General features: G+C 40.4%; 1 protein-coding gene across 5 annotated transcripts in view; it reads right to left on the reverse strand.

The window, feature by feature from the left end:
- Positions 1-18,935: 18,935 nt before the first annotated feature.
- REEP1 (receptor accessory protein 1) overlaps positions 18,936-26,634 on the reverse strand; it is a 319,570-nt gene continuing 311,871 nt past the window's right edge. For all 5 annotated transcript variants that reach the window (XM_069204369.1, XM_069204348.1, XM_069204337.1 and 2 more), the window contains one exon: positions 18,936-19,460. Coding sequence is in view for 4 of the 5 variants with exons in the window: in XM_069204348.1 (XP_069060449.1) it covers positions 19,389-19,460 (72 nt within the window). In the remaining variant the exon portion in view is untranslated. The remainder of the gene's footprint in view (positions 19,461-26,634) is intronic.

The raw sequence follows: 26,634 nt of genomic DNA on the forward strand, positions 1-26,634 counted from the left end.
CATAGAGTCTGGCGCCTTTTGGGTTATGAGATGCTGGCCTTTGGCCTTGATGATAAATCCACACTTTCTCAAATTGTGGCAAACAGTTATTTCTTGTTGCGAACTTTAGGGCCGTACCAGCCCCTGACATTGCAAGCCCTTGTCTTGTTTGGTTATTCACATACTATGGCTCAGCTCCTCTATAGCCTTGGAAGACTGATGCACTTACACTATGGGCCTGAGTTAGAGTTTGGTGGATGGGGTTACTCCGTCACGACCGTGACGGATATCTCGTCCACCTCATTACGGTTTCATTATGCCCTATGGACATTGTAATACGGTGGACCGGATACCCGTAATCCATCTGCCAAGCTTTAAATCAGATGCTGTATTCTTACCTGCAGAAACAACTTGGTGTGGGGTGGGAAATTGGGGAGGGTGGCTGAGGGGGACTAGTTCTTTGGTGGCTGCGGCCACCAACAATTTGATTAGTTTAACTTTTCATCTATTGTTTCTGATAAAAATACAACAAAAACTTTTGACAGTAAAAATAATTCAGATATATGAAGTGGGACATAAAGAGACTCGTGTGGTACTGCAGGCTGATGCAGGATTTGCACTCTTCATTAGGGTCAGAGCTGCTTCTGGTATGAGTACCTAGGGTTCAGGGTGTTGAGGTGCCTTGGCATATGAGAAATAACAAATCCTAGCACTGTCTACATCACTCCATTGAGTCCACTGAGTCCCTTGCAATGATCACCAGTAGTTTTGTTGCAGATTAGTTATAAATGAGCTTTCACCTCTTCCCATGGGATAAATCTTGTATTCCTTGAGGTGGGCTCTCTAGCCATCTTCGTGTCCTCCTTCTATTCTGTCCCTGCTACTCTCTGAACTCCTCTCTGGACCCCCCTTGTCAGACCTAGCAGATATTCAAAACCCAAATGAAGCCAAGCTGACATATGGTAAATTACATGGATGACAAGTGGTGCCAAAACACTGTCACATCCGTGTGAAAGGAACAGATAAAGAGCTACTGGCCTCTTACACTTCTATAGGTTAGTGGACTTAAGCAGCAAGCCTGACAGGTTGATTCTTGATGCTGGATTTCACCAATGCCTTCCAATAACAGCCTGAGCCTTTCCAAACGACTGCTGTGCAATCTTTGTCTGTGAGGCTTGTATTGATTCCTCTTTGCCTTTCTCTTCCACAAGATATCTTCCACTAAGTAGGTTGTAGCATGCATGCGTCTAAGCCACACCAACATTTCTCGTTGGACAAAACTCCTGGAACCAACAAGTGCAGAACACAGCTCTAAAACATCTAGTTGGCTAACTACTGCACACAACTCCATCATGTCCATAGCATAACCCTAAATCAAATAGTTGGCTTAACATTCGCCACCTCAACAGCACATCTAAATCAAGCTACACTCATATTTCACACCAACAGTACACATTAGATACATCCCCTGGCACCATTATGCACACAATACAGCTCCAAGCCATACAGTCAACCTGCACATGGTGCACTTTGTTCAAGCCATAGGCACTAATAGCTGGACAATACTGCACATTAGACACACCTTCAAGCACCATTAAGTGAACAACAAGGTGCCATGGCATACAATGTTCAATCAGTGCTACATCTAGATCAAGTTATAGTCACACCTTACCCTTCACCAATATTAGAAACAAGCTCTGACAACTTCATTTGAAGAACGTAGCCCCAAGCTATGTAGTTAGTCAAGCGTTTGATACCTCAACTGTACACATCAGACATAAAGAAATTGACTTAACACTGCCACACCCACAACACATGGAACAGCATAAAAATCATATAATAGACAAAGATGTCTTGATATGTCACCACCAACTGAACCAAAGCAAGCAAATGAAAACAGCAATGTCCTTCATCAAAATCATCCATTTAGATAATACTCTAAGCAGATCCTTAACAGGATGCAGTCAGACACTCCCCAAATAGCCCATCAGTAAACAACGCACTTTTATACCCCATTCATTCTGGCTACTATCCAATATGACTCAACACTAAAACAATACAAAATACAACCTAACATAGTTTTAACAGACCAGAACAAGATGTGTTGCTTTTGGTGAAAAAATTGTAACGCAGAAAAAGATAGCAGGACAATATCCTAAAACAAAAATCCTATACCCATGTGTAGAATATAGGAAATTATAGATCCAGAACAGCGATAGAAAATAGCATAGATAATTTCAAGACAACATATTGCTTCACATTATGCCTTTGTATACAAAGTACAAAAAAGAAATTCACTTCAACTTAGTGCTTCACTTGAACTAGGAAATGTTCCTTGTTTCATTTTCCTCTCTTCCATTTGAGAGCTGCCATCTTAGTTTGGGGACTAATATGTCAGATAGGGATCAGGGATACAAGGCTGCTTTCCAGTGAGTTCCACTACTTCCTGCTGAAGCTTCTACCCTAACCCACTTCTCTACGTTCCCTGAAGAACCATAATTGCCAGCCATCATGACTATCAAATGCATCATGACTCCTGGACGAGTACATTGGGCAGGTGTGTCCTTGTGTAATTTCTGACATTAATCTGTTTTGGGGCAGTGTTGTGAAGCCAAGGCCAACCAAAATCTATTAATCAGAACTGCGAACATCATGCATACTGTTTGCAAACAGAGTGAGGGCAAGGGGAGCATCTGGTATCAAGTCATCCGTGACTTTAGGTTATCGCTCTCTGTGATACCACAGGCTCAACACACATCTTAGGGACTGATGGACAGAAAACAGCAACACAGTAAGGGACATGTAGGAGTTCAGGTGCGATGTAGCCTAGACTTTAGTAGTATCCCTCATGTCACAAAAGTAATGAAAAATGTGACAGGTTATGCCTTAAGTTAATCAAAGCACTAATGGTTTGAATGTAGAAATTTCACTGACAAGTTTTATTAATGTGCATTCGTTTACACTACAGAGTTTGACATAAGTGGTATTTGAATTAAATCAAATGTTAATAGGATTAAACTGATATTATGATGCACTTTAGACTCTAGACTAAAAGAATGTATTGAAACGATATTGAATGACTAATGATTAATGATTTAAAAATGTGTGCAAAAATGAAATACATATCCCTATTATATCTACTCAAATGCATTAACAAAGTTTTCCTGTTTAAAGTGAATGTAACACACATACTAATGAAGTATTTTAATGTTGAGTTCATAAGTTTGCATAATAAATGTGTTTTCTAAAACAAATTAATTTATTGTATTGCTGTAATTCTCTTGTGTTCGCCTAAGTGAGGCCTGCTTGCATTTCATGATTGTGTAGGAAATGCGAATAATTTCCTAACGTGAGTTTGCTTTCAGATTTTGTTCTCATGAGACTAGCTTGTGGTAAAAGGCCCCTACTGTTTAGACAGAGAGCATAGAGAAAAGGTATAAATACTGGCTTGGAGTATGTTACATCATGGAACATGGACTGCCATTGTATACAATTGTTTCAAACTTGCCTGGAGTCACACGCATGGAAGATGTTCCCATGACAGACCTGGGAAGATTAGTGAATTCTTTGGTTCAGAATCTTGTGATCAATTTCTATTGGGTGATGCCCCTTTAAAGTAAATTGGACTGATATCTTAAGCAAATCAGCATGCCTTATGAATTTTGATATATCGATGACCAGTTGGACTTTGGTCAGATCCCCAACAGATCCAGATACTCAAAGATGAGTTGCTGATCCCCCTTTTCGTGAATGCTGTGCCCCCTCTGAGAGATATCTTCCTCATTTGTCCATTTGAGACTTTTTCATCTATTCCCTTCCAGAGGACTCTTGATTGAGCTTCTGACATGTTGATGCTTTCTCTTTTTACTTATCTTTTGCCCACTTTAGCTAGTAACTTGCAGTCCGAGATTGTCTTTTTACAAATTATTTTTGACCTTTTTGTACTTTTTGTCTTTTGCCTGCATGTGTTCCGCCCCACACATGTATTTCCTTGATTTGGCCATCTGAAGGGTTTCTCTGTGCCCAGCTAAATTATTATTAATGGATGATTGCAAATCTTGAGCAACACTTAATTTCTTTATCACAGATATTTTTGCTGATGATATGTATTATTCTTCTTGAATGTTAGTTCGCTTGAACTTACTTCGTCACCTTGTGCAACCCTTGGTGATTGTGTATCTTTATAACTTAATCTTGCAAACTGTCTACATGACTTTGAGATTGAGATAAATCCCTTAACTCTATTCCTGATTGGAGCTTTTCTTCCATGGCCACATTGGTCATGGTGTGTAATTTAACTGGTTTGTATTGAAATTGTGTTAATGGTTCTACCACACTCTGTTGCAGGGTCCAAATATTCATTAACCTCGAAGGGCACAGATTCCTGCAAAGGATGAAAATGTTCCAGCAGGTGCAATAGGCAGGCACTGGGTTGGCAGGAAGCAAGTGTAACTCCAACTACCTCATAGAAGGATGAATAGAATCTGAAAGGGAGATGCCATTTCGTTCAGACACACAGTATTTACTTCCCTAACACCAATGCATGTTCTCTCTGAAACCAATGTACAAGTAATGCATGCTACACACAGTACAAAACACACCAAACACTTTTGGGGACAGCAGAGGCCCTAGCTATGACTCAAATGTTTAGAGGAAAGCATGCTCAATGCATAGAATGAATGCTTTACAAATTACTTTCAGAATAAAGACTAAAAAGGGGCTTTATATTTCTGATTTTCAACATCGGCCCTTGCTTCTGTTGTCTACTTGTTGTTTTTAGTTGATTTCATGACAGGCTGATTATGTTGTCAGGACTATCCACAGTGAAGATAACTTTTGTCTTTGAAGGTGTTTCCTGTAGAAGGGACTGCTCAGTGGTTTACTATTCTGGCTACTGACTGGCAGCTTTGGCCAACTTCTTCTAAACAATTAAAAGCATCACATCCCTACAGGCACTTCTTGAGCACACTTTCAAAATATGCAATTTCTTTTGCTTAGTAATCATTGTGGTCTATATTTGCAGAAAGGATAATCCAGGTCTCTACATTAGTGGCCAGTTTCCTTCCCATCTTTAGTTCAAGATTAGAAAAAGACCTTGCCAATGTTGTATAATAACCCATCGGCATCTTTGTGTCTGATCCTTGAAAGGTATGCCTTGTACGTGCCACCTATCTATTGGTTCGTGGGCATGACTTGTTTATACGCAATATGACTCAAGCTGTTTCTTTAAAAAGACAGTCTTATAGAACCAATAGCTTACAAAACAAATAGAATTAGAAGACTGTAATAAATTACTCTGGACTCATTTCATTCAGAAGTTGTATTCATATAATCAGCAATATGTACAGCTGTTGTGAAAAAAACAAAACATGCAGCACTTAGTGAATATGTCTTCAATATACAATGAGCAAGTAATCACAAAACCAAAATTTACAATAACATCGGAAATGCAATAATAAGTACTCTGGCCTGCCAGATACATTAAACAGACAAAAATATGATTTTAATTAAATAAGACATTGTGTGAGATGTAGATTTCATATGATACAATAGCAAAATGTCAAGTTTTAAAGTACTGTATTCTATGATAATTTGCATTCTGTGGATCCTTACACATCATCTGTGAACTACATACCATACATATATGGCCTTTTACAATCAATGGTGCTCAATACTGGCAGGAGGGGCAAACAGAGAACTCCATAAGTTCTGGCAACTGAGGAAATGGTATGATTTGGATCTCCACTTGGCTCTAAAAGGCCATTTATGCCTTTTGAAATGGCACTCAAAACACTGATTTTTTATTAGATCAATGTTGTCAAACGTTTGTAATTGTTTTATGGGTTGACAAAAATGAGTCAGAGGTTGTGGCTCAGTACAAAGGAGAAAAACAAAATGCTACCTTTGTAAAGATATAGATTTGAGGAGAAGGCAGATGTTCTGTAGCCAAAAGTTAAGGTCTTTCAATCAAGAGACCGTGATGTGAGACATAAAGGCATATTTAAAGGAAAACATGGCGAATGTTGAGAATTGTCTGTCTTCTAGTACAAGTAATTTGATTAAAAACAGAAAAGAAAAGTCACAAACAGTACTTAAAATGAACAGGAACAATTATTTGCAGAGCAATATCCAATGCATTTAACCAATGTAATTGTCAAAATAAGTAGTTAAATGTATATTCATTTTTTGAACTGGCATTGTTTAGAACTAGTGTGGAACTTCAATCCAGCCCTATGCAGATGCTTTTGGGAAAAGCTTTTCTCTCAATGATGGGTCATGTAGAGATCACTGTTTTGAAGATCGAGGGGGGTGACATCTTATGAGTTCTGGGGCAACTACCCTTTTTCACACATTCCCTCCTCCAAAAGGGTACTTAGTAACTGGGATTGCTATAAGTAACCAACTTTCTTGTTAATTAAACATCTTGTTAAGTTGATTATGCGTAGCCTTCTACCAACCACCCGCTAAGAACAATAATAACTCTTAGCTTAGAAAAGGGGTAGATAGAATTCACAAATAGCAAGAAAAACCTGAAAGTTCAAAAATACCCTTCAGGTGGTGGACAACTATGCCATAATTAGTCCATGAAAAAATGGATCAAACTAGCATCATCATTTGAACAGATGAGATTCATCTATGACAGCGCTAAAACCTAAATTACTGTAACCAACATTTAGGGAAAACTGATGTAGGAACTACAGAGTATATTAACTATTTATAAAGGGAAATTATCAACAACAACACTTTGTACCTAATCATTTTAAAGTGGTAAAAGGGACAATATTCAGGTGATATTTGTGGGCATTCTTTAAGGTGAACAATCTTTAACAGCATGAGCAAGCATCTGTGGTAAACTGGTGATTGAAGGATTTTCATATTGATTTGTAAAATGCTGATACAAGTTCTCTCAAATAAACGTTTTTTTGTAGGTTGCACTGGTTATAATAGGGAAACTAGATTCAGCTACAGATCCTTTACTTTCTGTTTCTTTTCAAAGTCAAGACAGAGGCCCACTCCTTGCTCAAACGTCGAGAAATATTTTCTGGAATGCCTTTTCTTGAAGTAGAATTGGGACATGTTCAGGTTTTCCAAGGACGTTTTTTGACTTTGGCCAATGAGTCTACGATATATTTTAGCTAATACATGGATTAATAAAAAAAAATGTTACTCTTTCTATTCTCAATAAAGAAATGTGTATTGTTTTATAAATGTAAGCTGTTTTTGACTGACCATCATAGGTTACCTTATTTTTTAAAAATGCCAGGAAAATCCTGAACTAAGAAGTTGCCTATTCATTTATTCCATTTTGCTGCTTGATGTTGTAGACACAAATGTTTGCATTGTTGGGCTTCCAAGAGAAGTTCAATTTGTAAGAATAATTTTACAACTGGGGCACAGGACATCTGTTTTGGAATTCTTCAAGTTTAACAACTGTGCATATTTATTTCAATATAGTTTCTGCTAACATGATAATTTTGTACCACTATATTTTATTTCTGCAACTGCATATAGCTTTATCCATTCCCTATGGATATGGGGTTAGTCTTTAAATTTCTTTGTAAGACAAATATATCCTTTTTCTATATACTTTTGAAACACTCTTCTTGACTGTGTTCCCCTGAACCTTTTATTTGTTCCTCCATTTATGGGAAACATTGGGAGTAGTTCTATGCTACTGGTGCTATTAAAAAGCACTCTGGAAAAAAACTATAAAAGCAAGGAGGCTTTTATGCTAACCTTTTCTAGATAATGCTACCCTTGTTAAAAAGGATGTAGCCACTAGCATCGTCAAAATAAATACAATAGGTATTCTATGTAACAATATGCAATAGTAATAATTTAGCCCAAAATTAGGTAGGGCCGTAACTGAGGTGGTGCGAGAAGAACCAAGATCCCGTCCATCAGATAAGGAGACAGGTGGAGGATACTTTTCTAAATTAAGACTAGGCTGGCAGTGGGAGTTGGTAGTCGCTTTATCAATGGAATTATTCATTGTAAATAAATCTCTTCAGCACTTTCTGAACTACAATACTGATGGTCAAGCTTAATGTGTGAATTAAAGTTGTTCTACATTCTAGAAGATTAAAAAGGCTTTACTTCTGGCTTGGAAGTAACATAGGTTCTTATGCTGTTTTGATTGTCAATGGTTTGTTGATGAAGCAATAATTTTTGAAGTAGATGCAATTTTGGATGTTTATCGAGTCCACTCTATTTAGCTCTTCATCCATCATCAGTAGCTCTACCAGCTTTGGGTGTACTGAATAAGGGGTATGATTTGCACATCCCCTCAGTTCCTTCACTCTGTTTTACAACTTCAGTCAAGATGCTCTTCATCACTTGATTCCCTTTTTAATAAGGGATAATGTTGTGATCTATATGGCCCAAAGAAGGCTTTCTGAACTTTCCACTCCACAGACATATTATGTTGCCACTGGATTATGGGAAATGTGAAAATTTTGAGATTTTTTTTCCTGATTAATGATTTTACATGAACTGCTGCTGTGCCTTTGCCCTCAGGGGAGATGTGAAGCCTTTATATATATCCATCCCTTTATATATATATTTCTCATGTAAGCAGTCATCCTATGTTGGATCCAGTTGCGTTCTTCTTCAACGTCTGTGATTTGTGGTGTGCACGATCGCTTATCTCAGAAAGCTACAAGTGTATATGTATGCTAAGAAAATAATTAAAATTACTAGGAGTTGAAGATTTGCATTAGAAGGTGCAACACCACCAGATTTTACGCAGGTGTTTTGTCAATAAATGCTTTTACATCACAAACAGCTGGCAGAATTTCTCTACTCAATCTGTATTTTTTTTTGGGAGGAAAATGTACTCAAGCAAGAAAATCTCAGCCGTCTTAATTTCAGTATGAGCAGCTGCCATTACTTCTGGTGTAATATACATATATGTTTCAGTCACTCAAATAATTTAAAAGTGCCCACTGGTTCATGCAAATAACTTTCCTTAGTTGGACGGGCTTCATGTTCTCATGCTTACAGATCATACTTCTAACTAAATAAAGAAATCATAAGGCTATTAATGAGAAATAGCACACAGTCCTTCAGATCAAAGGTAGCTTTGTGGCTCTTCATTTAAATATTGCCCTGCAAAGGTCGAACATCATATTCTCTGTAACTTCCTTTCTCCACAGCTACTCACACGCAGATTGTGCCTCTATGTTAACCTGCTCAAGGGTTGACTGCCGACCTGAAGATAATTTTCTTGGTTGCAAGGGTGGTTTGATCATTAAGGCAAGTTTTAAAAAATGTTTCAGAATACTTGTCTAGTTCACTACAAATGCTTTGGAAAGCATAATATGATGTCACTAACAAAACTATTGCTTTACGTCAGCAGATAAGGTTGGAAGGAGACAAGTGTTGGCTTCAGGGCCCATGGATATTTAGGCAAGCAACTCAAACTGGTGTGAATACCATTAAAGAAAAAATGGACAAAGAGGACGGACTTCACAAATGAACGTTATGATTTTGGAGCTTTATGATTTGCAAGATTTCGTTACATAAAATACAATTAGCCTGTATTATCCATCTGACACTAATCATAGACAAGAGCCTTCATTTGGGCCATGTTCCAACAAAACTGGAAGAAAAGTCGGAGCAAAATAGCTCAACATTATCCTAATTTATTTATTTTTATTTGTGGACATATTAAGCATACTCTAATATCCACTCTTAGTTTTTTATGTTTGAAGCTTTCTCTGCTCAACTTTGTATGGGCTTATGAGAGACAAATTTTAAAGTTGGGGCCTGGCTGGCAGTCATTTCTCATAAGAGTCAGTGAAGTTGTTGCTTCCTTTGTTAGTTCCTCTGTTGTCTTTTATCCGAATAACACCTTTAAAATGCAACTTGCATACATATTGTGCATGGTGGTGCTCTGTCACTCCTGCACATCAATTAATCTGTAACTCTTCAAACTGTTTACCCCTATGCCCATTCATCTGTTTGGACAATAAGCTACACTCTAAATGGCACTTTAGTCAGTACAAATGATGTGCAAAAGTGGTCTTTCAGATGCTTCTTGATTTTTTATGTGGATTCTCATAAAAGACCAGGGGCCAAGATTAGCAGAGAAGACGACAGAATCATTGTGCTACCTCGTATGGGTACTGCAACGGTAAAAATGTAATAATTGTACCTTACAGGAATAATAGTATGAAGAAGATGAAGAAATTACCTATTAAACTATTAGTAATTACTAGAAGAGGGTATTTATTATTCAAACATGCCCATACGTCCATCGGATGTTCTCTAGTTGATGATAGTGTGGCACCTTTCTACTTTAGGTGTAAAGAGAGAAGGATGATGGGACTTATGTCAGGTGGTGCACCATGAGGCGTGGATGACAGCTTAGGATCAAAGAGTTCGACGCTCTTTAATAATTCACTGAAGTCCCTCCCGCCTTTACAGTAGATACAGAAGGTGGTGACTACCTAAAATGAACAGTAGACCGAAACTGAAGATTACTGGAACTTCTTTTCCATGCTGAAATCAAATATTCCGGAGTTAATCACACATTTCATCACAGAAATGTACAGGATTAATGTATTATGTGCTATGGAATATTTCCTGGGGGATCATTGGCGCTGAGACATGGTTTCCAGAACCTATATGTACCTGGCTTTTTATAATAACAAAATAAAATTCCAAGTAACTGTGAGAATCAAACTATATACATGGCACTGATCTAAGAAATATCGACACGTTGCTAATATTCCAAAGTTACAGGCATAATGTAAACCACCACCGTTTAGTAAACAGTCTGATCTAAGATAAAATTGAGTCAAAGTAGTAGATCAAAATCATTTGTGTACAGAACAGTATCCCACTAAGTGTACATGTTTAGGCATCCACATTTCATTTTGACAAACGCACCAACATACAATTACACAATTATAGTTACAGCAGTAATAAACAGGCTTTTGCCAAATTCTGTCAAACATAGAGCTCAGCGACAGAGTAAATAACTTCACTAACTGAGAGGTAAGGCATCTCAGCATTTGAGGAGAAAAAGAACCATAATTATTTTTACAGTACAACAGCACAAAGGAGTGCTTCAGGCAGCTGCAGCCTGTAGGATGTCTGAGAAATTGAATTCTTCGGCAGAGTTTGGCATAATTGAGTGCAACCTTGTCCTCTCGTTTCTTAAATTAGCCAACCTCATGCAGTAGTTTCTGTTAAGAGATTTCAATGTCCGGCAAGGTCTTGCATCTACATACACACATTTAGGAATGAACTCTTTTTCGCACGAAACATGATGTAAATCTGACATAACAGCAATGCAGTCTGCAACCAGTAAACCTTTTTTCATGCGAGGCTGAATCAGAATTAGAACTCTGTGAAACTTGTGAACTTGGCTTTCTAAAGTTGAAAACAATCTGTAAAAATAGCACTTAAAGAGTCCTATAAAATTGTTTTGAAAGAACAATTCTTTCCATCAAAAATGCTTTTACCGCTCAAATTACCATGAAGCATTTTTCCCCCACAGTAATATTTGGTGCAGGCAAATTTTGTAAGGAGGGAAGACTTCACAATGAGCTTGTTACCTCTGCACTTCATAGACATCCCCCAGAAAGAAAACTTCTAAACGTTGGCATGAATACTCTCTAGTTCAAGGGTCTCTCAAACAGATTTGCATACATTTTTTGGATTACCAGATTCATAGTGGTTGCTTGCTAAACTCGCAACCATTATAGGTTCAAATGTTGTGCAAGTGTTCCCTTTTTGTCAGTGAACAGTCCATATATTTACTTCAACAACTGAGCTATGAAAAGATGTATGATTAATTAGGAAATTCTGTGAGAACATGAGGTTTCTGATTATGCTTCCCTTCATTTACTGAGTAAAACACAGCAGCCAAAAAACACTTGACAAACTTTAAACTACAAATCCCATGAACCCTAGTGGTCCAATCCAATCATAAGGCTTCATCTGCCTATATATACTGTTATCACAATAGTCCTCCTGCCAGAAGTGTAGCGGGAGTGGGGACTGAATGGGCGGACTCACGCCGCTCAACTCGAGGACTTTGTCTACTTAGCATTATGGTCTTGTGCATTCGCACCAACCCAATCCGGGCTTTATAAAGCTACAATCAGCTTTGCGCGCATCAGGAAGAGCACAGAATAGAGCTGTCCCCGAGAAACGTCCAATGGGGTTGAACAAATGTGATCAGGGCCTTGCCAGGTAATTTGACAGGTGGCTCCCTTCACACTCTAAGGATTCTGGCAAGGACGGTTATTACTGTCCACTCTTTATTGTGACAGATAATTCAAACAACTGCAGTTGGAGCTGTTATCCCCACCTGAGCCTCTTCCAATCCTTGTGAATAATCTCATATCAATATCAGGAGCTGGTGGAATTGCCCTATGAGCACCAAATGGAAAAGTTTGCTGGGGGCACTGGGTAACCATGTGCAGGATTCCGTTAACAGAGCTCCAATCAAGGCTCTCAGGCCATTAAGACAACCATTGCTCAGATATGGCAAGCAAGAATTAATGGGAGGTCCCACTGGTGATGCTCTGTCCCAGAATTCTTCGACCAATGATTCGGGCTTCACCCGGCATACATCTTAGCTCAAATGGCTGCCTCAGTACTATGAGACCACGAGTATGGGAGCTCACATCTGCAAGGCCCTTTGGGGGTCTTCTCAGCCCCAATCCCTCAGACACAAGATGTATATTCTGTGTCATCCCTTCCCTCATCGGACTCAGAACAGTCTCAAGGGGATGCACAGCAAGCAGCAAAGCAAAAGCACAAAATGCATCATACTGCAACAGACAGTCCAGGGCCAAGTAATCGCAACCTGTAGTTTGACTCAGGGAATATCATCCACCCACACTCCACCGAAAGGGACCCATGCAAAGAAGTGGCGCACTATGTCCAGGACGGACTATGCAAGAGATCTGAATGCGAAGTGCCCTCGGCCCTCCCTCTTGGGCAAGGTTGCAGACATGCCAGAATGTGACCACTATATGTCAACTTTTATTTAAAAATGTACTAAAGACCCCCCAAAAAGGGCTTGATTGAGCATGGTCTGGTTGTCAAGATAAGCTCCTAGACCTTTCTGGACCCCTCACAAAAATTCTTGATTTGGCCGGTCAAGTGAAAGATTCAAACTACCAGTTGGATCCGGAGGTGGTTCTCTAATGAGCCCAGTGAGCGCTACATCTTCTAAGCAATGCTAACTGCTGATGCCAACAGAACGCTGCAAGTCTTTCCTTTTGCGAATTGACCCAAAGCTTGCAGACTTGGTCTCTACTGAGGGGGGGGGGGCTCCTTGGCAAACTGTTCACTGTTTGGCAATAAATTCGTAAGGGTTGTCAGCAAATATGTGGCCACCTTGTCAGCCCTAGACAAGGCCCAAACGTCCATGAAAAAGGTGTTCAACAGTGACCTTTTTGTGAGGGCCGAGAGCTTTCGAGGCCAAGCACCAGGTCGTGGATTCAACCAGGCTTTGAGAGGCTTCTCACAAAGGGGCAGAGGATCTTCCTACAACTCCTCCCATTTCTACCCCACTCATAACAGGGAAGGTCGTGGTCATGCCCACCAAGGTAACTAATATGGAGGGACCAATGCCTCTGATGCCACTTATACAGGTAGCGATTATTCCCTTGTCAGAGGTTCTTTTGGGAGGGCGGGGGATACAGTTTCACCTGCACAAATGGGAGACTATTACCAAAAACCCTTAGATGTTGCAGACAGGCCAGGTGTTTAGACTGGAATTCTACTCCCCTCCCTTTCAAGAGAATCCTCCCAGTACTAGCAGTTTGCCAGCACGATCTTTCTGATGCAGAAGAAGGGTGGCGGTTCCCACTTGGTTCTAAATCTCAATCTTTTCAATTCTTGGATTGTGTATCACCATTTCAAAATGGAAGGCATACATATCTCCGAGACCTGTTACAGGAAGGTGATTAAATGGTACGTCTCAACCTCAAAGACGCCTATCTCACAGTCCCAATCTCTGCCCCGCATTGAAGTTTCCTCCAGTTTTGCTGGTGCCACCAATTGTACAAATTTACTGCTTTCCCTTTGGCCTTTCATCAGCCCCTTGGTGTTTCACCAAATTGCTTTGGCTATTTGTTCAATATCTCAGGGAGAGAGATGTTATACAAATAATTTATCTAGACAATATTCTTATCATGGGGCTCAGCTTCTTCTTCATCTCTCTTGGGCTGTCCAATTACTCCAAGAGCTGGGGTTAGTTATCAACTCAGAGACGTCAATCACAACTCCACCCCAGAGTCTAGAATTTTTAGGTTTCAAGTAGACTCGATCAGAGCTCAGCTTTAGGTACTGGTGATGAAACGGATTTCCATCAAGAAAGAGTTGAGGCCCTTGCCTCTCCAACTATATTGTTGAGGATTTTGGAACGTCTGGTAGATCTTTTGGTTTCACCCATTTAAGCCATATTCCTGGAACCTCTTCACTACCAGGCTCTACAACGACTGAAGATCTTGCCTCTTCGGAAGTGGATATTTTACTCAGGAGGTGATCACAGAATCAGATGCCAGCCGATGGGGCTGAGAGGCTTGTTGTGGCCCAGTGAAGATGAGGGGAACAGGTGGATCCCGGAAGAGCTTCATTTCCACATCAACTTTCTCGAGCTTTTAGTGGAAGCCTTCGCAATTCGTTCCCTTTCTCCTCGCAAAGTGAATTGTTGCATTCTCCTAAGAATGGACACTGTCTCAGCAGTACTTTACATACACATAGACTGTTTGAGGGGGACGAAATCCTTACTAGTCGAGATTGTTAAGGATTTCTGCCATTATTGTCTCAAACACCAAATCTCAGTAACAGCAGAGTACATTTCAGGTCGCTCCAGTGCGATAGAGGACTGAAACTCTTGCTTTCTATGCAATGCCATAGATTGGAGACTTCATCCCCGCGTTTTTCAGCTGCTGAATCTGTGTTGGGGTCTGTGCATGATAGATCTGTTCGTATCTCACCTGATGCTCATCGTTCAATATTTTTCCTTGCTGCAACTTCCGATGCAATTCTCCAGCCTTGGTCAAAGGGGCTCCTCTATGCCTTGCCTCCCTTCGCTATGATACAGAGAGAGCTCTCTCGGTGCAACGGGAGGCAGCGGAAATAGTCTTGGTGACCTCTTGTTGAAAAGTCCAGTCTTGGTATCTGGTAGCAATGTCATTATCTTGCGATCCACCGGTTTGGATCCACACCTTTCCCAATCTTCACTCCGACCTGATGGGTCTTCCTCATCTGTTGGTTGTTCAGGGTCTCTTGTCCCTCATGACGTGGAGACTTTCTGGTACCACTGGCAAGTGTCGGGCGTTTCAGAGAATGCAATGTTCTTCTTGTCACAGTCTTGTGCCCTCTCTACTCATAAACGATACAAATCGACCTGGCGCCAGTGGGTTCATTGGTGTGGTGAACGGAGTGTTGATTTCTTGGGAACAGGAATTTATGTGATTGTGAATTTCTTATCAGAGCTGGCTAGTCAAAGCATACAGGACAGTTCAGCTATTTCAGCAGGACATCCACATCTAGAGGGCAAGTCAGTGGGTGAACATCTGTTAGTTTGTAAACTCCTTCGGGGTATGAGGATGGGTTGACCTCCCTCAGCCCAACTATTCTGTATTATGGGATGTTGATGTGGTTTTGCGATTTCTTAGACCCTGGCCTGCAAATGAGGATCTCTCTTGTAAGCAGTTGTCTGCAAAACTGATGCCGTTTCTATACCTGATATCATGTAGACATGTTTGTGATGTGAAAGCACTGGATATAACAGGTAGAGTATTTACTCTGTCTGGAGTCTCACTCACTATCTTAAGGTGCACTAAGACTGTATCGCATGGCGTCAGCTATCCATCTTTTCCTCATAATCAAAAACTATGTGTGGTTAGATGTCTTAAAGCTTATGAAGCATGTACCTGTGAATTTCAAAGAGATTCCGCAAGTCAATTGCTTATTTCATTACAGACCTCTTTCCACCCTGATTCATCTGCAACTTTGGCCTGTTGGGTTAAATGGTTGCTGGGAGAAGATGGAATTAATGTCTCCCTTTTTGGAGCACATTCTGCTCTTGGAGACATGGCCTCTAAATTGTTTTCTACTGGCTTTCGACTGGAAGACATTATGGACGCGGCTAATTGGTCTTCTGATTCCACTTTTAAAGTGTTCTATCACAAACCAATTTTGGATGTGGTATTGATGGTGGTGACTCAGTTTTACACTAGCACAATGTGAAGCCTCTGGTCCTGACATAGAACAACTAGCGGACGCACCAAGGCTCATATTTATACTTTTTTAGCGCCGCATTTGCGTAATTTTTGTACATAAAAGCAGCGCAAACTTCCAAAATACAATTGTATTTTGGAAGTTTGCACCGATTTTGCATAAAAAAAACAACACAAATGCGGCGTTAAAAAAGTATAAATATGGACCCAAGAATTTTAGATTCTATTAAGGACATTGAGGCAATGATTATCCACACCTGCAAGAACAAATATGGGTTCAAGTTATTTCCTATAATTTCATATTGACTATAATTGTAGATTAACATATAATGATTCATTCATGTTTTCTATTTTGAAATTACCTGCCTGAGATTGTTATGACTTTCTGTCTTTCGATACTGTTCTTAAAAGATTTTTATTTTCACCAGGAGAGGTCAATAAATCCATGCGAGTCTGAGCAAAATTCCAATGGTCGATGATTTGTTCATTGTTCCGACGGGGTTCCCTTCGCCTGCTGAGTTTGGATTCATTGTGAGGTGAACATGTTGGTGTTTCAAGAAGTTCAGCTGGACTCAGGTTATTGGTACGTTATCAATGATGTTCGTAAAAACAAAGAGGAAGGACTGTCGTTACAAAAGTATATATAGGGAGATGAGGCCCAAAAATTGGATGGAACATTGGACTACTGTAGTTCGTGGGATATGTAGTTTAAAGGTTTTCAAGTGTTTATTGTGTTTTACCCAGGAAAGATAGAAGCGTAGCCCTCGCTTCCATGTCCTTAATAGAATCTCAAATTCTTGACGAGACCGCTAACATTAATTTAATCTTCTCTCACACTAAAATAAAAACGCAACCGGCAGCATATAATAAGCTCATAATGTTTTTTACGTAAATGTCCCTTTTCCTATGCAGTTAGAACAGGTCTATGCTTTGGCTTTTACCTCTGCCCTAAGACATTAATCAGACCTATGCTAAGTTCAACCAAGTTCCACTGCAAGAATGAATGTCATCCTTTCCAGCTAAATAAATGTCACCAATGTCATTGCTTTGGTAACTTGAAGTGGGTGAGGCAGTTGGCCATCAGTTTAATCTCGATTTGGGCTACTATGTTGGGACATTGGTCCCTTTGGATTGTTTCACCAAGGAGATTCATAGATAAAACAAAAAGCAAGAATGTGTATGTGCATTCATGAATTTTCAGTGCAAGAGATGATAAACAAGACAGCATGTTACAAATCCTGGATACTACCCATATATAAAATATTTCTTAAGCTTCAGTGCAGCATTTAGCCTATCGCATGGAAGATATCAGCCAAGTTATCAGATGTTTTTGAATGTGTGATTGGTCGAACTTTGTACGCAAGGTAACACAGATCGTTATCCACAACAAAAATTGACCAGACAGAAATGACACCCACTTTATACTGATAGTGAAAATGTGAAACAAGTAAGATAAACAGAGGGGATCGCCCATGTTGGAACATACAGCAAAAAATTGCCCTTGAGGAATTAGGGCAGGAGCTGTAGATGGCGTGATGTGCCATGTACAGAACGTATAGTGGATATGCTTGAAGATCATGGCAGCTCTTCTAAAATGGGCTGGTCTATCAAAATGTTCGACAGACGCCTTCAGCAGGGGTCCATTTTAGTGATCAGATGTCTCGAGCCCTAAGCTCATTCTACTGGATATCGTCAATGACACAGCTCCCTGTAAACAAGTCTAAAGCCATAATACCAAAGGTACACACATTCCCCCCAAAAAACTGAACCCTGAATCTGATCTTCCCTCTAGGTTTTCTCGCCTTTGAATGGTTAATAACTAAGGTAGCGGGAAAGGAACCTAGGGCCTGCCCGACAACCGCTCCCATCCTTTCACTGACCATGTCTTATTCTGCAGCGACATGTGGCACAGTACTCATTCTTTGTTGATGGCAGTAAATTCTTGATGTCAACAAAGCAGTTATGGTTGGAGACTTAGTGGACACCAGTGGAATGGTCTCTCTATATTTCCTTCTCTATTTAATGTCTGCATCAAAGTCTCTTGATAAAAAGGCCAATGGAGTGACAACAGCCAAGTTCAGATAATCAATAGGGCAGGTTTCATTACTATCAAATAAACCCCTTTTTCTGACAGCATGCAACAATCTGGTAACAGCTACTCCACTGACTGTACACAATAGCTTCTGCTGACGCTTACAGAGTATGCATCAAAATGACTGCCACTGGTTTCAAGTGAAAGAAGTGGATTTGCTACTCTGCTGCAACTGGATGAGTTCAGACGCTGCATGAGATCACGGCATTAAGTGTTTTTTGGCTTGCATGCTTGGAGCTCACTATGGTCAACCTCTTCATATACATCAATCAGTTGTATTTCAATCACTTCCTCCTTTTCTTCTCCCACATTCAGAATTACAATCAGAAATGTATGCCAACAAAATGACTGACACTTTGAGGTTGAGTTTCACATCAAGCGTCATGTGACTCTCATGAACGGAGTGATTATGTTTTACACTAAAGCTGACATTAACCAGGGATATTGCATTACATATGCTGACTACCAATATTTATGTTTTTGTTGCTTTTCCCCATTGACTGGATTGGATTCCTGCTCCCTCTGTACATGTCCACCCTGAACGTCTCGTCCCGCAAATGACACATCTTATCTTGGAGCAGTATTCTATTTGCACATCATAAAATTTGTTGCCATTAGGAAATTTCCTTAAACAACTTGCGTAGTCAATGTACCTTAAGGTTTCCATTTTTATTCTGTTTTTTTTTCTGTTTTCTATTTATATTCACAGTTTAAATCCAATGAGAGTAGCAACTCTGAGTAGAACATCACCTTAGCAATGTATATTGGCAAAATATCCGAAATGTAATGAAGTAACTCATAAGCAGACACAAGACAATGAACAAGTCGAGGAGATGTTTCCCAGCTTGTTTTTTTCTGTGTACAGCGGTGGATGAACATACAAGGATAGTTATATGTACATAAATAAACATGTGTGTAGCTTGCGTTCAGTAATTTGCAGACTCATGTAGGAGAACAAGAAGTAGAAGTGAGTGTATAGTTGCCATTCTGCACACCCAGCATATATCCACTTTATTGTTGTGTAAGATGGAATGAGTGAGTAGGTCTGTTTAAGGCAGTGAGGAGACATTCCATGGCTCTTGCTGCTGATTGGCTCACCACGCTCACATTGGTTCACTTTTGGAGGTGGCGGTACCTTGTGTCCTGAAGCGAGGTCTAAGAGTCCTTGGTGGGGCCTGTGGGAAACAAAGTAAGAGGAGTAATGAGAAACTGAGATCCCACTGTTGCCTGCAAATATTCATCATGGAAAAATAATTCTTGTGGCTCCAACACTGTCCGAGTGGTAACTCAGCTCGAACTACTTGTGTTAATCTAACACAATTTGTGGTTCTTGGTCTATAGGTTTTTCAATATTTGTACTCTGTTGGTTATTGACTAAAGAAAGCTTACTGCATGCAGAATAGAGTCAGCTCTTAAGCATGGGTTTCCCACAGCAGTGAGAGGGCAGTCATAAACCCTCTGCATAGATTGGTTGACAAACAACAAATCCTGAATGAAATGAAAATACCTCTGCTTTGTGGCTTCTCTGTCCCTTATAGATGGATCATTCAACATATTCAGAGCACACAATGTAGTCCTATTTTCATGCTTCCGGCTGTACAACAGATTTTAATGATCACTATGAACACAATAATCCCAGACTACAGGATCCTAACTTCATGCCAAAGCTTCCTCTTTTTAAATTCCTGAATTATAGTATATATAAGTATATTTATATAACATCTTTCTAACATCTATTTTCACTTTAACTACATAAAGAACATAAAATTGTTATAGGGAACTAAACATATGGGTATGGAAGATTTTAAAACTTTTATCATCACCTTGACTAGCCTTTCTGCAAAAAAAGCAAAACCTACTTATTGCAGGTTTTGTTACTGGGGATTCTTTAAACTGTGTTAACACAGTCAATCCAACTTTGCACATTTCAAATGCTCCTGGATAAGAATGTAGCGTATTGGTTGGCTATCACAGCTCTAGAGAACTCAGAATCATCTTCAATTGCAGTGCCTGGTTACTCTAAACATGATGCTGTGATCTGTTAAAGGACTGCACAGCTATACCAACTTAAATGTACATATCTAACCTTGTGCTGCCTATGCAAGGGTTTTGAGAAGAAGCACGTTCTCCTACCACGTAGGAAAACTATCAGGGACAGATTTCATAAACTTTCAACTGGTGGAACAGTTGAGCAAATTTTCACTTGAGACATTTTTTGATGCCCACATTAAAGGAAGTGACTCCAACATACTTCGCCCGATCTACATAACATGAATATTTTTGCCTAGGGCAAAATAACAGAAAGCAGATTGCGAAACTGCTATTTATTGCTCAGTCATCTTTTGTTTGTACATCAGTTCATATGTGTAGTGTAGTGTTCAGCCAAGAATCTTTATGCAGGAGAAAACATTCATGAAAAAAGATGTGATGCATCTGTGGGGAGGCATGGTGCAAATTCCTTTTGCCTTAAACTGAGATTCACCTTCACATTCTAAGGCTAGAGAAAAACCTATTTGTTCCATTCCTTATTTTGTAAACGCATCTGAAGGAAATTCAGTTTTCTACATTTTTAGCACTTTATTTAATAAGGTGAGAATACATCCCGCTTGCTCCACACAGTATTACACAAGTAACGAACTGTGCAACCTTTATCCAATTGAGCACTAGACACACAAAGCAATTCATGTTTCCAAGTGTCCGCTTTTGGTTCGGAAAAAGATCTGGCTTTAGCTAATGCCATGTTTAAGTTCAAAACTCAAGTTTCTGATTTTGTTTGGACTTCAGTTTCGTGCCACAAACTTCAACTGAGGATGCAGATTTATTTCGAAAAAAAAGAAGAAAATAAACATTTTCAGAGCATGTATTAGGTATCAATTCCTGGACCTTACTTAGGATGTTCAGGCTATGGGGATAATATCCACTTGACCCCATGCTCCCCATTTTAGACCTGGTTCACAACTCTCTTAACAACCGCTCTGCCTGATTATGGTGTGTTTCTCACCAACAGAGTTCCAGACACAAGCAATTGTAGTGGTGTACTAAAGTGTATAAAAATGAAACATTTTCTTTTAAATGAGATTTAATCATGGACAAAATACCTGATTGTATCTATTTTAGTTGCTTGTGTTGTATATGAGTGCCTGTATTATGCAAAAAGTTTGTAATGTGAAGTTATGCCACACAATAACGATAACTGGACTAAATCAGTTTAGTTATGTATATTATTATACCTATATATTTATATCTTTACATTCTGCAGCCCTGAAACTCAGTTTATGCATCTGAGAAAAACGGGTTGGCTGCAGTGTAACTGTATGAACACAAAGCATCACGGAACTTAATAATAAAATATTAGCGATTGAAGATTTGTTTCCTGTATTGGGATTCTTTTTCTATTGAGTTTTTACCACTATAAAGCCTTGTGGTGTGTCCTTTGCACATAGAAAGTGTTGGGCTTTGTTGGGATATTGAAGACCACCCACAGTGGTGCTCCTCTTACTGTGGGTGACTACCATCCACTTGCCCAGACCATGTCACTACTAATAGTTGGTGGAAGATGAATTACAGTAGTGGCTGTAGGCCCTTTTTGCGTGTGCCCCACAGGGAAACCTGCCTGCTGGCTTTCCCTGGTAAATATGTGTAGTACTTTATTGATGCCCCATCCCCTCCCCCGGAAATCCCCAATCCCTACCCCCCAACTAGTGGAGTTGCTAGTTAGTCTACCATTTCCCTGTATGCTTTCTAAAGTGAAGTGCAGTGCATGGCTTTGAATCATCATTTATAGGAAGAACAGCAAGTGACTGTCACTGTACTAGCTCTGCCAGATCAAGATGTGACCAGGCCACAGAAGTGTTATTGGACAAATATGTGGCTTGCAAACCTAGTCTGTGACACCTTCCCAACAAAAAGACTGGACCTCCACCAATATCCTGTGCTGTGTGCTGCGAGGAAGAACAGCCTAGCAGCAATCCACCAAAAGGAAAGCAGCAGTTGTACCTTCGTATGGTGGCCATGTCGCTCAAGCCAACCAAAAATAGGAATGAACTTCACTGTGATTAGTTCTGCAAATGTATTATCTGAACTTTGAAACAGACTGCAATTTTGCAAAACCCAACTGTCTCCAGGATTGATATAAATTCCTTCCAGCATATGCAGTGTTCTTCTTGTCACCCAAGGAAGGACCTCTGCACACCAGGAAGGCAAGTAATTGCCTGTGTTGTCAGGGTAACAACCATATCCATGTTTACTGAAGAAACTATGTTGCCGCTGCTGACTGAACTGGGAGTCAGACTGCCCGGTACAGACAGAACCTGGATTTTCAGCCACAGACCAAGTGTAGCATAAGCGTCTAGCCATCAAAAGCTGGGGAAGTAGAGTCTGCCGAGGGAAGCAGCTGTGAACCACTGCTCAAATGACTTATGCGCTCCCTTGTGCGCATACTTCAAACTGGCATGCTATGTCCTGTTATCCCCCTGAACCTTGTATCACTGCAACCTGTTCTGAGCCTGATGACTGTTAGAGGCCCATCTGTAGGAAGCATGCCTTGCTGTAACCTGTTCCGCACCAGATGACTGCGAGAAGCCTGTATGCCTAAAACCTACATCGCCACATTGTGTACTTGATGATGATGAGAGGTTCCCTATATTTTAAATAGAAAACAATAGAAGGTATTTACTCTCTAAGTAATTGAAAATAATTGAAAATACTGCAAAAAACGCTAATAATACTACATATAATACTATTTTGTACTGTGGAAATACGCTACTATACACTATAACTTTGACTGATCTCCATGTGTTTGAAATCATTGTTTTATTTGGGGATGGCGTATTTATTGTGTTTATAATTTGGTTGCTACATGTCTCTAAATATCTTCTATTTGTCTCCATACAGAGCATAGACAACCTCTCTAGGAGTGATTCTACAGTGAACCACTGTCCCCTATATAGACTGTATCATCCCAGGTTCTCAAAATATTTGGGGTTACCCTTCCTCTTGATATTGATGATGATGAGAGCCATGTGTCCAAAGCCATGCATTGTACAATCACTTTTTTAAGTGACTGAAGGCATTGCCCAGCATGGATGCCCAAGTCTTTGTGCAGCGCATTACTTCTGAAAGTAACTGACAACCTTGTGAGGCTCTCATGCTCCGAATTCAGTGCAACACATCACTTCATCCAGCAATGGTTGAGTGTGCGCAGCTTCTGAGCCTTACCACACCCGCAGTCGCGGCAGCTCACTCCCTGTATTTCTGGAAGGCCAGGTCTATGGGTGGCCTTCTCTACATGCAACTGCCAGAGTCTGTTCTGCCTTGTGACCTGAACTGAGACTCTCATCACCCACTGCCCGAGAATAGGGTGACCGCTATCAACAGCATGCTCGCAATGTGTGGCCCTCATTGTTCCCAGCAAAATAACAAGGGACTGTTACTCCTCAAACACTTGCAAGCTGGCTTTTCCATTGGTTAGTCTTTGCAGGTCAGACTCCCTGAATATAACCTTAAGTGCACCTATGTGTACAGCCCAGTTCAGTTACAGAGTAATCAGGTGCTGAATGAAAAATATTCATTGCTGATTTTCATCTACATATCTGCCGATATCTGTTCTGAAACAATAAAAATTCTTAGTCTGTCCTTCAATGAGTCACGTACAGTCTCTGTGACCCCAAACCGTCCCTCACAAGTAAGCAATTACTTTTTGACCCAACTGCCCCTTGAGCACATTATAATATATATTGCCTGCATTTCCAGGCATTGTGTCACAGACGTTCAGTCATATTTCCAGGGTGCGGAGTACTGCCTGGAGGACGACAACAGAAAGCTGTAGAGTGGCTGAGTAAAGTAAGATCAAGGAGACAGGTTCATTCTTATTGGTGACTAGGATGTTGTTGACAATTTAAAGGGTAGTACAAAAACAGGAGATGCTCGTTTAACGCTGCATAACCTCGTGCATTTATTATATATAAAAAACAGGGTTCTCCATAGAGATACATTTATTCTACATCGTTCCTCAACAATGACCATCTCACTCATCATTAAACTACAGACTTATGGCCTCATTCCGAGTGTCGCGGTCCAAGGACGGCCAAACTTCCATTGATGGTCAGAACGCCACTCCCCAGGCGGTCCGACCGCCCAATTACAACTTAGGTGGGTGGACCTGCCTAAAGACGGCTGTCCCCGCCAGGATCATAGATCCCAATCAGGTGACGGCGGTTGGGCTTGTAACCTGCCATGGCGGCACTTGAACTGAACACTGCCTGGCTGACTGCAACACCACTTTCCACCAGCCTTTTCATGGCGGGGACCCTGCCATGAAAAGGGTGGTGGAAAGCCAGTGCCAGGGACCCCCCTGCACAGCAACGTTGGAATGAGCACTGTCTGCTTTGAAGACAATGCATATTCAGAGGTTGCTGGAGTGCTAGGATACTGGCCTTGACTCCCTTAAAGGAGCTGAGGCCAATATCCTAGCACTGATCCCGCCGATCAGCCCAGCAGGAAGCATACTGCAATGTTTCCACTGGTCAAGCAGGAACATTATAATATGCTCGGGGGAGTACGTCACTACCATGGCGGTGGTGTCCTCCTTGCAGCTTTTGCGTTCCCGTGGTGGGACCGCCAAAGTCATAATGAGGCTCAAAATCAGTTTTTATCTTTTTTCAGAACAGTTGTGTTTGTAATACCCAGATAGATAGCTGAAAACATGAATTCAAACATAATCAACAGGCAACCTAAAGCCAACATCAATATGACTTCAGATCATGCTGCAATATGGTGGATGCCATCATTTAAATACTTTTCTATATGTATACATTTAGCCCACATTGTTCCTCAACAATGAACGTCTCTCACTAGATTGACAGTCCTGGAAGTTCTTGCTGATCTGATCTTGTAACTGAAAAGGAGTGTTCTTCAATCATTTTTCAGATGAAAGTTAAGTGGGTGATGCCATGATAGTTGGCAAGATCGTTTGATTGAAGCCTGGGATTTTTCAGCTGGAGATAAGGCCTGTTTGGAGAGCATCTGGGAAGATACCTTGACAGAGGGAGGCATTGGCGGCATTGAGGAGGGGTGTAAATAAATTCCTGTGGTGGGCTGCCACAGTGTATGGTAGAACATAATCTTTGTAAGTGTTGGCCTTGAGAGAGCTGTGGATTTTGACATGTTCAGTAAGTGAGATGAAGTTGAAGGCTGTCCAATTGAGGGAGAAACTCTGGGAAATTGAAGGCAATCTGTTTAATGTTGTTGGTGTAGGTTGCATTCAACTGAGGGAGACAGTTGAAGTATATAGTTCTGTGTTTGCAATGTGTAATTCTGGCAAAGTGTTGCTTGATGTTCAGAGTGTTGAGGGGTGTGTAGAGTAAGTCATTATCTTAGTGCATGAACCTCAGGAAAGGCTGAAGTCTCTGGAGAATGTCGGATGTGTGTTCAAGTCTGTGATTTCTTCTGTGAGGACATTGTTGGGACTATTTGATATGTGAATGATGTTAAGGATGGCTGTCAGGGATGCTGATGGGGGAAGTAGAAGGACAGAAGCTCGAATGACATGAGTTGTGCTGGATCGCTGAAAGTGCAGGGTTGTGTACTTGTGTTTGATGGTGAGACTGTGGTTGACGGTGATCTTTTCTTGTGAGTGCAGCTGGCAGACTGAAAAGGGGATGAGGATGTCTAAGGTGTATGTGAAGGACATGCTTAACCATGTTTCTGTAATAAACAGTGCATCCAGATTACATTGTCTGATACAGTCTCTGATGTAGAGAGTGTAAAGAACTGTAGAATCTACGTTGATAAGTATGAGTTGTCTTGGTGGGGTATGGATGCTGAAGAGTTGGATGTGGATGAGGTTATAGTTGTTGACCATGCAAGTGTGATGAGACTGATTGCCTGGTCTGAGTCAAACAATGGTGGAAGTGTATAGATTGTGAGCCACAAAATGTGGGTGTTTTTCCAGTAGGTGTGTGTGTTTTCTACTTGTTCGTAGGTGTTTTTGATGAGCGGGTGTGTTACATGTGCTTTTGGTGTTGCTTACATTGGGCATGTGTATTTGTCATATCTGAGTATGTGATTCAGTGCTTATGCATTTTTATCCATTTATGTTGATTTTCTGTTGATTGCAGTGATGCTGGACCATGGCCATTCGTTAGGATTGAAGTATGGGGCATGTTTGATTCATGTGCAGATCACTTTCCATAGTTGAATGTGAGAATTCTTCTATTCTTGTACAAAGCACAGCAACCATACCTTTGATATTTTCTGGCAATTTGGCCTTTGACTAATCTAGCCTAATTTCAATCACCTGTCATGTCCCAATGGGTCGAGTTAAGCATTCTTTGGATACAAAGACAAGAA

Source organism: Pleurodeles waltl, chromosome 1_2 (assembly GCF_031143425.1).
Source record: "Pleurodeles waltl isolate 20211129_DDA chromosome 1_2, aPleWal1.hap1.20221129, whole genome shotgun sequence".
Classification (NCBI taxonomy): domain Eukaryota; kingdom Metazoa; phylum Chordata; class Amphibia; order Caudata; family Salamandridae; genus Pleurodeles; species Pleurodeles waltl.